This window comes from Cannabis sativa, chromosome 6, assembly GCF_029168945.1.
Source record: "Cannabis sativa cultivar Pink pepper isolate KNU-18-1 chromosome 6, ASM2916894v1, whole genome shotgun sequence".
NCBI classification, from domain to species: domain Eukaryota; kingdom Viridiplantae; phylum Streptophyta; class Magnoliopsida; order Rosales; family Cannabaceae; genus Cannabis; species Cannabis sativa.
The window spans coordinates 14,994,792-15,010,315 of record NC_083606.1 but is presented as its reverse complement, the minus strand read 5'-3'; the positions used below and the strand labels follow the sequence as shown (position 1 = coordinate 15,010,315).

The 15,524-nt window shown below is 31.5% G+C and overlaps 1 protein-coding gene across 3 annotated transcripts; it reads right to left on the bottom strand.

Annotated features, from left to right (window-relative positions):
* Window positions 1-5,487: 5,487 nt before the first annotated feature.
* On the bottom strand, window positions 5,488-13,020 carry LOC115695742 (uncharacterized). 3 transcript variants are annotated; one of them, XM_030622818.2, is made up of 15 exons: window positions 12,791-13,020; window positions 12,154-12,245; window positions 11,382-11,525; window positions 9,970-11,020; window positions 9,659-9,883; window positions 9,347-9,573; window positions 9,164-9,238; window positions 8,721-8,792; window positions 8,541-8,639; window positions 8,155-8,226; window positions 7,959-8,073; window positions 7,475-7,543; window positions 7,109-7,328; window positions 6,945-7,029; window positions 5,488-6,264 (listed from the first exon to the last, which is right to left on the bottom strand). In XM_030622818.2, exons 3-15 carry the CDS (start codon window positions 11,514-11,516, stop codon window positions 5,752-5,754), a joined length of 2,958 nt encoding a protein of 985 aa, XP_030478678.1. In that variant the 5' UTR covers window positions 11,517-11,525; window positions 12,154-12,245; window positions 12,791-13,020; the 3' UTR covers window positions 5,488-5,751. The 3 variants fall into 3 exon arrangements, with proteins under 3 accessions (XP_030478678.1, XP_060973098.1, XP_030478676.1); XM_061117115.1 differs by lacking the exon at window positions 12,154-12,245; XM_030622816.2 differs by lacking the exons at window positions 12,154-12,245; window positions 12,791-13,020 and having other exon boundaries at window positions 11,382-12,041.
* Window positions 13,021-15,524: the final 2,504 nt, after the last annotated feature.

Here is a 15,524-nt window from a genome sequence, read left to right as displayed (position 1 = left end):
AGGAAGGTAGCTTCAGAGATCATCATCCTTACCTGCAAAAATCCTAGGCCAAATCCAAGGATCCTAGGTGTAATCATCAACTTCCTCCTTGAAAGAGCCAAAAAGGCAGCCTCCATTAATGGGGATGGGATATCAAAAGAGAGAGGGCAAAAGATCCAAGGATAAAAACCCCTGAAGTAAGATTTTTTTGGAGATTTTCATCTGAAAATAAATGAAGAGAGAAAAGGAGACGCGAAGAAATGGCTGCAAGGTAATTAATTAGAAGAGCAAGAGGACAAAAGACTTAAAGAAAGGGTTAAATCACAATAAATGAAGGGAGAGGTAGGAAATTACAAAATGAGAAGATTAAGCAAAGTTGAGTAAATCACCACGAGGGAGAGATCAAGCTGGAAAGGAACCAGAAGAAACTGTAACGGGATACAACCCACTAGAAAATTCGAGAGAGAGAGAGAGAGAGAGAGAGAGAGAGAGAGAGAGAGAGAGAGAGAGAGAAGGCTTTGCGCATGATATGTGTTGTTTGATTTGATTGTCAAATTTTTTTTTTTCGGCTACTTTGATAGACACAAATAGGAAGAAGTTTCTCAAACTATTTGAGAGGGAGTTATGTGTTTTAAGCTTAAAGAAGTTTTAAGGTTTTATATATTTATTTATTTTAAATTCCTTTCATTTGTTGCAAGTTTTGAAATTAATTTTGTCTATCAAATTGAATTTGACGAAGATTGTAAAATTTGTAGTTGTAATATTGAGAAAATTAATTATGGCATGATGTGCTTTGAAATGGTGTGAAAAACATTTTGGTCTAATATATATATATTTAATAGATTAAATATAGAAATTTTTACACCAAAAATACAAAATGCTAACTTTATTACACATATACCACCACACGGTTAGTTCAACATTTGTACACATTTCCTTAAGTTTATTACATTTTTACCACATGCACACACAATTCAACCTTTTTGACACGTCAGTGATTGATGTAATACATCAATCACTCTATACATCATTTCCCTCCTTTTTCTCTTTTTTTTCCTTTTATTTTCCATTTCTTTTTCAATTTTTTTTTTAAAAAATAGTAACCTCCATAGCTGAACACTTCCTTCTCCATGATCCCAACTCTATTTTTCCTCTACTTTTTGTTCTTCAAATTTTTTTTCAACTCCCATTAACCGAATCCCATAACCGTTTTCCCTCTTTTTATTTTTCTCTTAATCCATATATAAATATGGCTGTAACTCGTTCTTCATCAACTCCTTCCCCTGTTCAATAAAAAAATTCTAAAATGGGGTTGAAATCTTTAGCTAATAGAAACAAGGGTAAATGACCTGTTGTTAAGGAGGATGACACTGATTTTGCTCCTCCATTGTCGAAACGTGGGCGAGCTCCTCTAAAGAAGAAATCAAAGGTGGCTGCCCATGAAAAAATTCCTCAAGATGATGCTAAAAAAAAATGATCAAGATGGAGTTGGTGTTCGGTATAAGGTTTGATTTTAGTTTCTTTTTTGTTTCACCCTTATTTGAAATTTGTTTGTATTTGCCATTTGTGTGTCTTATGTTTTTCGATTTTACTATTCTAGGTTTTTCATTTTAGCATTTCGTTTAGTTTTGTTTGGTTTTTTAGGGCTTCTAATTTTTTACTTTAATTTATTTGTTCTTTTTATGAGTTTTTTATTTTTGTTTGTTTAGTCTTAATTTCTATTTCATTTTGTTATCTTTTTTTTAATAGTTTTTGTTTTTCTAGATGTTTTATTGTTTTTCATTTCAGTTTCTTCATTTGATCTATTCTCAGTTTGTATTAGTTTTTTCATAGTTTTTTAATAGTGTAAATACGTTCTTGTTGGGTTTTATGCCCTAAATAAAACTCCATTTCAATGTAATCCATTTTATTCAACATCAATAAAGAAACATAAGTATTTTTCATTCATTTGTGTATGTTTTGGTTCATGTTATCAATTTCTTGTCTATTTGATTTATAAATTCATTTCAAACCCTTTTCACATACTTGATCCTATTTATTGTGTTGTCAACACAGTGGAAAGTAAACATGACTATGTGAATAAAGATTTCTAGATTTATCAGACACAGGGTTTTACTGATATGATAATCTACAACAGAGTTTACTTGCATTTGGTAGAATGCTATGTTCTTTCCAGAGCATTGGTTAAAGTAAAGCTCAGGTTGGGTGCATGAAGTATGCATCGGAAGGGACCGATATTGAACTTTGACATAGATTTAGTTAAACTTACCGTAATATCTATTCAAGTCAATATCGCCTAGTTGATCCTAGATCAAATGATCTCAATCCTGATATGATTAGGTTCAATCTCAAGAGTGTTATTCGTGTTCTTTGATTTGTTAGTTAAGCCTACTTTTGGGTCAGGGTGATACGTACATTTTGGGAACACTGTAGTGCAATTGAGTGGAAACGCTAACATAAATATGGAATCTATAGCTTCTATCTGGCGAATAGAAAGTAAAGGATGATTTCCTTCGAGCTTGACCAAACGAAAATAAATGGTGGAGTACTCATTTCACATAGCTGAAATATCATTTATACGGGGTTAAGTGTTTTAAGGATAAAATACATTGTAGGGTGTTACGGTAATCTAATCCCTTTACGGTGTAGATCATTCATAAAGAGGATCATTGATCAAATTAGGATTATAACAATGGATAACTAATGACGTGTCTATATGGTGGAACATATGGAGCGTTCTATATACTGAGAGTGCAATTCTAAGTTCTATGCGTGGATTCAATGAAGAATTAATAAGTCAGTGAATTTAGGTTATAAGTTCTTGATCTCCTTATTGGAAGCTCGGTTATATAGACCCATGGTCCCCCCACTAGTTGAGACAATATTACTTGTAAGACTCATTTAATTAGTTTTGATTAATCATTAGAATTCTCAAATTAGACTATGTCTATTTATTTGTGAATTTTTCACTAAGTAAGGGCGAAATTGTAAAGAAAGAGTTTTTAGGGCATATTTGTTAATTAAGATACTTTGTATGGTTCAATTAATAAATATGATAAATGACAATATTATTTAATAATTATTTATAGTTATTAAATAGTTATAATTGGCATTTAAATGGTTGAATTTGAAAATTGGCATTTTTGAGAAAGTAAGATGCAGAATTGGTAAAACTGCAAAATTTGCAAAAGTGAGGCCCAAATCCATAAAGCCATGGCCGGCCACTTTTATAGGAAATATCATCTGATATTTTCATTATTTTAATGCCAAATAATTCAAGCCTAACCCTATGTGGTATGCTATAAATAGATAGTGAAGGCTTCAGGAAATATACACTTTCACATCTTGTTTCCTTCAGAGAAAAACCTGAGCCTTCTCTCTCTAAACCTAGCCGCCACCTTCACCCTCTTCTTCTTCCTTGAATAATTTCGAACCTCTTAGTGATAGAGTAGTGCCCACACACAACAAGTGATACCTCAATCATAGTGAGGAAGATCGTGAAGAAAGACATTCAACAAGAAGGAGATTCAACACTAAAGAAAGGAGAGAAAGAGATCCAGGTTCAGATCTTGATAATACTCTGCGACAGAAAAGATACAAGGGTTAGAGATCTGAGTGGAAGGAGACATATTATTCTGCTGCACCCAATGTAAAGTTTCTCATACTTTATATGTGTTTAATTTATAATCGTTTTAGAAGTTCATATTTAGGGTGTTAATCAACATACTTGTGAGTAGATCTAAGATCCTGGTAAAATAATTTCCAACAGTTCTGTATGTATTTTTTTGGGAATATATTTTTGTCTAGTTGTTTCCTGTCCATTTTTATATCATCAATGGGTAACAATTTGATTTATCATGGATGTTGATGTTCAACGAGTTTTTTCTGTATTTTAGTTTGTTTACAGTTGTTTTGTAGTTTTATTATGGTTTTGCTACTTGCATAATATATAAACTATCATAAAACGATAATGCAACTATAAGACAACCAAAACAAAAAATAAATAGACTTATACGTAACTTGTTGTCCCTTAATTCGAATTTGCTCTTATTATTGTAGTTTTTAAAAAATATATTCTACATTAGAAATAGTAATCAACCAAAATGCAACTGTATTTAACGTAGATCTATTGTTCATGAGGTTTTTTTTAAAAAATGTTCACATCATACCTTGTTTTGGATTCGGGGGGAGCTCCAGATCTGCATTTCATGAATCTGGATTTCGATATTAGGGGGAGTTGTTTTGATCGAATAAAACCGAAAATAATTGTGTAATTTCAGTTTCTTCCCAGTCTTTCTGGTTTTTTTTTTTTCGTAAATTTCTATTTAGATTATTGCAGGTCTTCTTTTTCAGTTGATTTCGCCGGAATTAATGGTTGTACTTCCTTCGTTTTGGTTTCATTTTGGTTGTTTTGTTGATTTGAAACGATCAAGGTATGTTCATCTTCATCGTTCGTTCCATGCGGCTGAAGGTTTAGAGCATGTGGCATTTTTGTAAATATTTGTATGTGGGCTGTATAAATGTTTAATGAGTCGGCCCATAGTATTTTTGTAATTTTTTTTTTCCTTTTTTGTATTTTCTTGTTTTTATATATTGATTAATTTTTTTTTACATAATAGACTAAAATTTTGAAAAAAAAAATTACAACACGATTTTTATTTTTTTTAATTTTTATGCTTTGAACCTTTTCATTTACAAAAATATCTCTTCAGTAAAAATAATAAACCGTTTTTTTTTTTTTATTTTTTATAGTTTATTTATAATTGTATTATAGTTGTCACAAGATTATATTTTGTTGTTTTATAGTTTATTTATGACTCATAGTTGTCGTGAGGTTGATTTCTCATTGTTTTTTTAGTTGTTTTCTTAATTTTTGCTGAGTAAAGTGTATTTTTGTAATTTTAAAACTTTACAATTGTATTTTTATAAATAAAAACTTTAAGCCGTAAAATTGGAAATAAAATATAAAAAGATTATTTTTGAAAATTTTCCTGGGTTCAGGTTTGGGTCTTGGTTCAGATCCTAGTTCAGGTCTAGGGTCTAAGGTCTGGGATACGGGTCAAGATCCTAGGTTTGGATCTGGGTCCATAGGTTGTATCTGGGGTCTAGTGCTGGGTCCGAAGTTCGGGTCTAGTGTCGGATCCCCAACCCTAGACCCTTTCTAAATATTATAATACAAGTTAATACGAATCATTTGTTATGTATTAAATAATACGATTCACATTGTATTAAAATTTATGGTCGTAATAATTAATACAATACAAAGTTTTATCCAAGTATAGTGTTACATGTTATTTAATACAATACGACCTTTATATATAGTTTATCAAACGAACCCTCTGAATATTATATTTTATCACTATTTGCAATTATGCTCCAATACATAATAACAAATTAAGATGTGAATTAATATAAAAAATAATTGTCATTAATAATAATAATCAATAACTTACATATATATATTTTAAAAAATAATGACATAATAAAAATGTTATTAAAATTAACTCATTGCAAAATAAGAATAATATATATAAATATAAAACAAACAAGTGCATTAGTTGTGTTATATTTTGTGCTAAATTTAGCACAAATTTTAAAGTGGAGAAAGATTTTTTACAAAAAAATCAAGATATAACAAAGATTTTTTATTTAGCACTAAATTGGAGATGCTATACAACAATGCACAAAAATCATAATAATACTAATAGCTACGTGATTCAACAATCCCCTAATACTACCACAGTAAAATCGAGAAAATGCAATAAAATAAGATCATCTATCAGAACTTTTCTTAGGAGATGAGACCTTAAATGGACCGGAGGAGCCGAATGGATCAGTGTCGTCGAATGAGAAGGCACCACCACCGTTGGCCCCAAAGTCTTTTGTGCTATTTATGGAGTCGAGCCTTGTCAACCTCTCATGATTCTGACCAAAATCTCTGGAGCTTCCCATGGTGGAAAATCTCAAGAAGGAATTTTGGCCAAAATCTTTCGAACTATTTATGGAGTCAAATCGTGTGAGCCTCTCAGGCTGAGAAGAAAATCTGGCATCGTGCGTGCTGAAGGAATCAAATCTCGAGAAATTGTCGAAGTAGTGATCCCCTACCTCACTGTACCTTGGTGAGTTGCCGAACCTAGAAAGTGGTGTGCCAGGCACAGAATCATCAAAAATAAAGGTGCTTTTTCTCTGAAATGTGCTTTCTGAATTAGGAGATCTCGTTCTCACTGGGTTGATTGTAAAACTGTCTGAACCAAAGGCATCTTTGTGCTTCTCAGATTCTAAATCCTAAAGGAAAAGGATGACATGAGTTACACAAAACGATAATTAAGATTATGAAGAAACTATGAAAGTTTAATAATGATAACAACAAATGAAACAGTAGTATAAAACTAATGTCATTGTAGAGCTTAACAGTGTGCCTTTAAGAGAAATTGCATCTCATTAGGCATAGACACAAGTACATCCAATTTTTATAAATTCATTTTAGTTATAGTTCATAGCCTAAGCACATGCCCAATGATGAAATCTTGAAAAATTCTAAGCACTAGATAAAACCTTTCAATGCTTGCTAGTAATCAGTTGTTGTCTCTCTCCTCTTGCTCTTATCTCTTATTATAACCTTAAATAGTTCAGAGATATGGGTACAAATCGGAAGTAGGTAAAATGCATTCCAGGTCCACATGTAGAATGACTTAACAAGAAAAAATAACTTCTTCAAATAAAGGTTTCATGTATCAAGCTAACAATTGAAGGACGTAAATCACATTATTTCCAGGTCCACAATGCCTTTCACTTTTGACATTTAGACTTCATATATAAGTTCAACTAAAAAAAAGCTTTTAGGAAATTTAAATAGCCTTTATTTAGAACACCTTTAGGTGAATATTTAACAGAGAAAAATCTGGCAAGTTTCAGTATTGAATTAAAAGGCTAGGAAAAGGGAACTTTGGAAAGCAAACACTTACATTGGTTTTTGAAGCATCAAATCCCCAAATAGAGTCGGAATCATCATTATTGTCGAAAGCACCCCAAGTTGATTCATCAAAGCTTCTGCGGGGAGAGATTTTAAATCAGCAAAGGGATAAAATTATTCAAGAGGATAATAAACAAAGAAATAATCTACCCCCACCTATGAGTTTCTGCATCTGATTCAGAACCTTTACCATAATGAGTGTCTGAAAATTCTTGAGTTGGACTTTCTACGAATGGACTATCACGAAAGCTTCTTGCATAATCATCTTCATTATGGGAGAATACTGATTCATTCTCAAGGTCACCATCAACTTCTCTCTGAACAGAAGCTAACTGAGATGTTGGACTAACATCAGCTGTGATGTCATTTACAAATCCTAAAAGTTTTAATTTTTGTTTCCACATAAATAAACAGGTATCAGTCAACATATTTTCAAAAATACTTTACTTCAATGCATCGATAAAATTGATTCTGTTTAGCAAAGATCAAAAAAATTCTAAACAAAAACACTAGAGAGCAAACCTTCATCTTGAAACTTATTCCATTCCTCATCCCAAACTGCTGCTCCCTCTTGAATACCAGGTTCCCAGCCTTAAGTAGTTCATAAATGAAACACAATCATGTTAACTGTTGAGGCAATATAAAAACAAAAATAACAGGTTGTAATTATGTGTACTACTATTAGTTTCTCATTTCTCCAATTGACAAGAAATTTTCACATATTCAAAACTACTTTGACTAATTTGAAAATGGGGATGGAAATTAGAGACAACCATTGTTGTGAAGCATGAAGAAAGAAGTAAATTCTAATAATGAACCATTTGTAAGTACCTCAAAATTCACCAGAAACAAGTATATAGGCTCATCTTAGAGAAGGTGTATTTTGACAAATATTGCATACTTATACACAATTATGTAGCATGTTTATATGTATTTGTGCTCTCTATCTAACAAAGGTTCTTTGTTGAAGGTTGCAGCAGGTAAACATTGAGAAAGAAAAGCGTACCTTTAGGAAGCTCAATTATTGCACTTGACTTGACATGTAATCCATATTTCTTGCAACGTTCGGTTAAAGCCTTCAAAAGCTCCTCGAGATCATGTTGTATACGATCAGCACGGACCTATAAGTACTGCATTGTCAGTAAAAATAAATTTATCAAGAACTTTTAACAACACATTATAATTAATTAGTCATAGATTACCTGAAGGATACCATCAGCACTACCTCCTTGTTCTATTTTGACAATTGCTTGATGAAGCTCCATTTTCCTTGCCTTAGAGGGAATCAAGAGCATATCATAAAATATATAATATTAGAAAAATTGTGACATCCAATAAATTGAGAACCACTTTAATACAAGGTCTCTTTAACATAACTGTGCTATAAGACTAGTCAAGAAACAAAATTCACCAATTAAATATAACTTCTAAGAAGTAGATAGAGTCCCCTTCCACACCCAAAAGACATATACCACAATTTCAAAATTAGTAAAACGACAATAAATTTTAGAGAGTGGGAAAAACTAGTCAAAAGAAAAAAATGCTAACAACTATTGAGAGTAAAAAGTCATGGTGCTGAATGTATCACCTGAATGTCACAAAAAGTAGCCTCCTCAATAGTTAATTTAGATGCTATCTCTGCCACGTGCTTGTACTTTTCTTCATATTTCTTCCCCATTAACTCAGCCTGTAATATATATTGTAACGATATATTAAATAAGACATTTAAACTATTTTTTAGAAAAAATTAAATAAATCTCTAAAGTACCTCACGCTTATTTGAAGATGCCCTTTCTGTTATCTCATTTAATTTATTATCACATCTGCTTTTGTATAGAACCTGAGATAACATAAACAATAGCCAATGAAATGAAACTATAATAGAATTGATTATGAGGGAAAAAGGTAGGAAACATCATAGTTCATTGAAGTTAGATTACAGGTTTGTTTGATCAACTAAAAAAATACCAAGTTTAGTGTCTTCTTCATGATTCAAGCATCAAAAGCAATAATGAACTAGACAAATTTTACAAATTCAGGGAAAGGTCGCCGCCTACCAATTCAGTGATAGTTACATTTATGTGATTTAATTCTTCGGAAAAAAATAAATATAAAAGTGGATTAAGTAAATTCAACCCTCCAATGAGTCAATTTGGCAATGATGGTTTACTCAGATTGCCAAAAAAAAAATTAACAACAAAAGCTACTCACAAGTTCTTGCATTTTTGTGCGGTAGTACTCAGTCTTTTCTTTAGAATCCAATATAACCTTCTTTGGCTCTTCAACCTACAACAATCAAAGACCCAAATTCCTTACTATTTAGGAAAAAAGAAAGAAAATTTTGATACAAGCAAATAAGTAGTTGCAACAAACGAACTAAAGCAAACAAAATGCCTTTTTTCCAGCCGTTGTTGTTTCTACTGATTTTGATAAAGTAGAACTCTGATGCCCATTGTCAAGTTGGTCTGGAAACAATTCACCAAAATTAGGTGCTCTCGAACTTTCCTCATTTGATTGTACTCCATCTCGCCTAGGAGCATTTCCATGCACTGTTGGCCTCAAATTAACATTAGGCCCCATTGATTGAGGACCTGGCATCCATTGTCGTTGCTGTCCAAAATCTAAACATAAAAAGAAAAAAAATACTTATCAAGAAACATATAAAGAGAAAATAGTAAAATAAAATACCAAAAGATTTACACTTACCAGTTCCAGGGCCTGGACTCCATGCTACATTGTCATGAGAGGCCTTAATTTGGTCTGTTAATGACAACAAGGTCTTATCAAATAATACAATGTTTGGAAGGGCATCTGGAAGAGGACGACCTTCCTTAAACCGTTCCATCAAATAAAGAGCGAAGCAAAACTCCTTCAACGAAAGCATGCTATCATTGTCCTGGTCAGATAAATTCCACACCTGCTTTAAGATCTCTGGTAAAGCCAACAAAACCAATGTTAAAAATGAGAAATATTAAAACAAAAATCCAAATATACAATGCATTGGGAGGGAAATTCACCTCTTGGCAATCTCCAACTCAAAAATAGATGTCGAGCCTGTTCGCCAGTGATTCTTCCATCTCTGTCAGTGTCTACTTCCATAAACACTTTAGTGTACTTTTGGACATCAGATGGTTTCATATTTGGCCAAGAAAGTTGTGAATTGCCTGGTGTGGCGATCCCCACTCCAACAGAACTACCAGTTGATGTGAAAGGGGAAGAACCAGGGGCAGCCTGCTGACTTGAGTTCAAAGGTGCTTGGGGTCGCTGAAATTGATTAGCTGCAGGCTGCATGGAGAATGCATCTTGTAATGAATTAAGTACATTGTTGTTGTTGTTGGAAGATTGGGGTGCACTAGAAAATGGAACAATAGCCAATGAGGCAGAAGCACTACTGGTAGAATAGATAGACCTAGAAGAGTCTTTTTTAGGTAAAGAAGGGGCTATAGAAAGCAAATCACTAGCAAAATCTGAGGTGGAATTAAACCCATTTCTAGAACCTAATAGTGTTTTTGGGTCATTAACTGTAGGCAAGGAAAGCGCGGAAGCTACAGGTTGTGTTCTGGCTATAGAAGGGGATGCAGAAGAAGTGATCCCTTTGGCACCAGTAGGAGGAGCCCCATGCCTCCCACCAAGCCAGTCGTTTGAGATACTGGAGTTCAGAACATTGGGAGCCACAATACTACTGGTATTTTTTGGCATGATTTGGGGTGGCCCCATAGACTGATTTTGCTGAGGGAGAGAGCTTTGGTTAAAATTTGCATTAGAAACACCTGGGTCCCTAAATCCAAAATTTTGAGATTGTGGTGCAACTGATCCCATCTGATGGGGGATGGGGGAAGGGGCTGAGGATGAGGCACCTGTGAGAGCATTTGGTTGAGAAGCAGATGCAGCTGGTAGATTAATTTTTGGAGGAGGAATTTTGGCAGCGGCAGAACCAAACAATGCTGCCTTTACAATTTCAAGTGTTAAATCTCGCTTACTTTGTGCAACAGTCACAAGTCTAAGAGCATTATAGAATTCTGGACGGCCAAGAAACCCAGTTTTGGTCTGATCGGCATGCATCCATATCTGGAAATCGTAAATGTCATACATTATAATTTTGAAATTATGTTCTTCAAAGGCGATATAAAAATAATAAGGTGGTACTTCAGAGCTTCTCTTCATAGAAGTACAAAACTGACGAAGATAATGATATAGTAAACTCGAAGCGAATTCTATGATTTTCATAAATTACATATACAGAGATCTTTAGTTTAGCCCGGACCAAGAGAGCTGATACCAAATGAAGGACCATATAATAACACATTAATCTCAAATGTTAAGGTATAGAATTCAAAAATGGCAATGACAAACTGAGTATATACATATAAGAAGGAGAAGTGATACATAAAACCTTAGGATTATAAGAGAAGAAAAAAGAAGTAGAAACCTGAGCAAGAACATGTTTTGGCAGATTGGCACCTTGGAAGAAGGCAACGGCCTCAGCTCCACTAATCCTGCCATCACCATCCAAATCTGCTTTCCTAAAGTAAGCTTCGAACTGATCCATATTTGGACCCGCCATATTTAATATCTTTGAGAAAATATTGTCAACCATAGAACAAATAAACACAAAAATAAGTCACAAGAATCTATTGCATTACAAAATACAAATATAAGTTTTATTTTTGTCATTTGTGTTGAAAGTGAGACACAATCATATATGTCAGGTTAAGTTCACTTTTAATAATTTTATACGAGAATATTCAGAGTCTCCAAAATGAATTGCAGATACAACCTCCATTTTTCATCATATGTGGCATTCATTTAAGCCATTTCTCTATTTAAGCCATTTTCTTTTTTACTTTCTGACATTTCAATCAAGTTTGGGTATGAAATCATATGTCATATATATATATATTTATATTCAATAAAATGTTTGAAAAAAAATCTCTCCTTAAGATCTCCCTCAAAATCGACTAATCTTTTATTCATCTTATACTTTAGTTCCTCCTTAGATTGAGAAAGAAAATGAGATCTTCAACAAGATCCTATCATTTCGATTGTCAAATTATCTTCACATCCCAATTTAGAATAACTTGTCAAAAATATAATTATATATTACAGTTGCATAGATTAAAATTACTGACAAATATATTTTATATAGAGTTTATGATATTGTCACCTTATATATAAATATATATTTCTTGGTCTCTAATTACCTCAATGTATGATTTTCTTCTTGCTTTCTTATGTTCTTGAAGAAAATATAGAGCTTAATCATCTTTTGCACGTACACCTCAATCGTTTCTCTCTTTTGACAGAGAAGAAAATATCATTGATGGAGAAGAAATAAACAAAAAAAAAGATCAATAAAAAATCAAGACGAGAACTTCCTGTCTTTTTTAAGATTATTACTTTTTTTAAAAAAAGAGTCTAATTGAATAATATTCAAAAACAAGCCAAATAAATTGGTAAAATGCCTATTTATATACTATGCTAAACATGATTATCTAAGATCTTAAGAATCGTCCTTAAAAATGCAATCTAAAAAAAAGTAAACTTTCAATTACTAAAAATAGAGTGTGGCTATAATGCATCAAAGAGTTCTTGCAATTAGTTAGCGTAATCAATTGAAGGTAACACGTTTAGAAGGTGTTAGACACTACTACTACTCAATAACAATACTCTAATTACACCAATAGCGATATCACATACCTCTAAGTGTACTAGACACTATTAGTATCTTTTAGTATTTCTCTTAAAAATAACATTAACATTGGTTTCTCATATTATTATAAAAAAAAAAAAAAACATAATATTAATGAGAAGCAAGCAATTACAAAGGAATGTCATCACCTAGAAAACCTAAGCTTCCTTGCTTCTAATCCTAGGAGCCAATTGAATATCCCTAAGCATGATGTTAACCCTCTTAGCGTGGATCATGCAAAGATTGGTGTCTTCAAAGAGACCCACCAAGTAAGCGTCTATAGGCTCTTGAAGTGCAGATGTAATGCCCAACTAGCTAAGCCATGTTACGGTATTTTTCTTAAATAATGTACTAACATTTGCTAATCAAAGGGTTTTAACATAAAAGTGTTGTTGAATCGTTTTTTTTTTTTTTTCTATTTATTTACAAAAAAAAAAATAATAATAACAATAAATATAAAAAGAATCGTTCAACAACCAAAAAAAAAAGGAAAAAAATATTATTCATTAATAATATATTCACACTTTTCTCTCTACTAACTTTTAACTGCCCACCTCACCTATCCATTCTCTGATCAATATATCATACAAAAGAGTCTATAAAGAGGGAATAAAAATCAGACAAAAAGGAGAGAGGAAGAGAAAGAAAAGAAAACTCTATCAAAATTTTCTGAGAAATATTACGATAAATTTTGGAGTATTGATATTCTCATCTTCAAGAGATTTCTACATGATAAGTGTTAGGTTATCTCTATTTTCTTTCATCAATCTAAACCTCTTTTCTTCTCCAATATTTTTTTATTTTATCTTTGGTCCACTTTGATCTAAGCTCTAAGCTACAAAATATCTTCAAAAGCGAGATATAGCCAAAGGTAAAATAAGAAAATTTAATTTCTCCATGTTGTTATACTGCTAAATTTATTGTGAATGATTTTTATGTTTCTCTTTTATTCCCTAGACTTCAAAAAATAAATTAATATTGGGGTGCATAATCAAAGAGGAAAATAAAAATCTTAAACAATGAGACAAATTTCTTATTGATAATTTTTATATTTTTTTTTATTCTTTAGACTTCAGAAAATAAGTCAATATGAGAGTACGTAATCAAAGAAGAAAATAGAAATCTTAAATAAAGATAAATATTATGTTATCAAAATTATTTTCAAAATATTAATTTTGATTAAAAGCATTATAATAAAAAAATTGGTCGATCTCTTCAACTCGTATTAATGGCTCTGTTATAAAAAGTTCTTGAAGAAATTAGTTGTGTATTACATTACATATATATTGTATGTATAATGTATGGCATGAAGATAAAATTCAAGAAAGAAAAAAATTCGTGCTACAACAAAGGCCAAAAGTCAGAATTTAACACCAATTAATTTGGTCAAATTGAAATTCATAATACACATAAAATATCAAAATTTACTATGTGCATGAATAGACTTAATCACCATCAAAAGTTGATACAATTTAAAATTATTATAGGGACAAAAAGAAAAATAATATGTTGTGATCTCATCATAGAAGAGCCAAAATACATATCCCAACCAAAGAATATATATAAATATATGGGCAAGACTATGGTAGGACCTAACAAAAGTTCTCTACCGGTAGGGAAGCTTTTTTGATTATTGATTTTAGATCGTGTGGTTATTAAGATATAAGGTGTATACTCTTACAATAAGACTGTTTGTATACAATTAAAAGTTTATATATATTATAATAATATTTAATTATATATTTATTTTACAAAATAAAATAATATTAATAATTAAAAAAAATAAATTTTTAATTTAAATTATTATTAATTATTTTTTTTAAAGTTAACTCTCATATAAATCTTCACAGTTTTCGCACTAATATTACTGTTGCTCTAATTTTTTTTTTCTCACTCGATATATTAAACTAGGGTTGTACATCAGTCGGTTTAGTCGGTTTATCCTATATATTTTCTAACCCAATATAATGTTCAGGTTGCTAAAATTTAAGTGCAACCCACCCAATTTTAAAAAAAAGTTTTGTAAACTTACCAACGGTTTGTGCGGTTTGGTTGGGTTAACCAGCCCAAACCGGCCAAACTTTTTTTTTTTTGGTTTCAAAGTCAATAAAAATAAAAAAGATAAATTAAAATATCAAATTCCACCAAAACACAACACAATATATATGACTTTGAAACTAACAATCAAGTATATAACTTTATATTATTATATATTTAATCATTTATGTTATATATAATAAAAACTAAAAAGTAAAAAAAAATCCAATAAATTCGGGTTGGTCCGGTTATTCGATTTAATTGGGCGGGTTGGACCTATTTTTAACCCGCCCAATTAACAAATTGGGCGGTTTGTAATTTTTTCAGGTTATTTCGGTTTATAATTTTTATCGATTTTTTCGATTTGGTTTGGGCATTTTACAAATTTTTTTGTACAGTTCTATATTAAACTAGTGTGTTCTCTTTTTTTTTTTTTTCTTTTTTCTTTTTTTTTTTTGGAAATTTTCCTTTTCTTTTATTCATCAATGTATTTTAGAGGTTTTTTTATCAAGTCATTTTTTTTTATCAATTTCGACTGTTATATTACGTTGTCTTATTATTATTATTATTATTATTATTATTATTATGACAAAGTGATTTGGATCACTCAAGAATTTACAATAAAAACATCAATAGTTGGAGTGTGAACCTCTATTTTTCTTTCATTTTATTGATTAATAGATTTTATGGGCTTTTAGATTAGCATCTTTTTCTTCATCGTCAGAGTAGGTGCCGGTGTCGGAAAAGTCGTTAGAGCTGCTGTTGGCACCAGAAAAGTTGTCGGAATTGGCATTGTCGCTAGAAAACTCACCGAAAAAATCACCAAGACTTGGTGATTGGTGATTT

Excerpts from the sequence above, each read along its gene's own strand:
- LOC115695742 (XM_030622816.2), bottom strand. The coding sequence starts at position 11,549 with ATGGTTGACAATATTTTCTCAAAGATATTAAATATGGCGGGTCCAAAT. Across the intron at positions 9,884-9,969 it reads GAGTTGGAGATTGCCAAGAG|AGATCTTAAAGCAGGTGTGG; the intron begins GTGAATTTCCCT and ends TGGCTTTACCAG. Across the intron at positions 9,574-9,658 it reads GAGTCCAGGCCCTGGAACTG|ATTTTGGACAGCAACGACAA; the intron begins GTAAGTGTAAAT and ends TTTTATGTTTAG.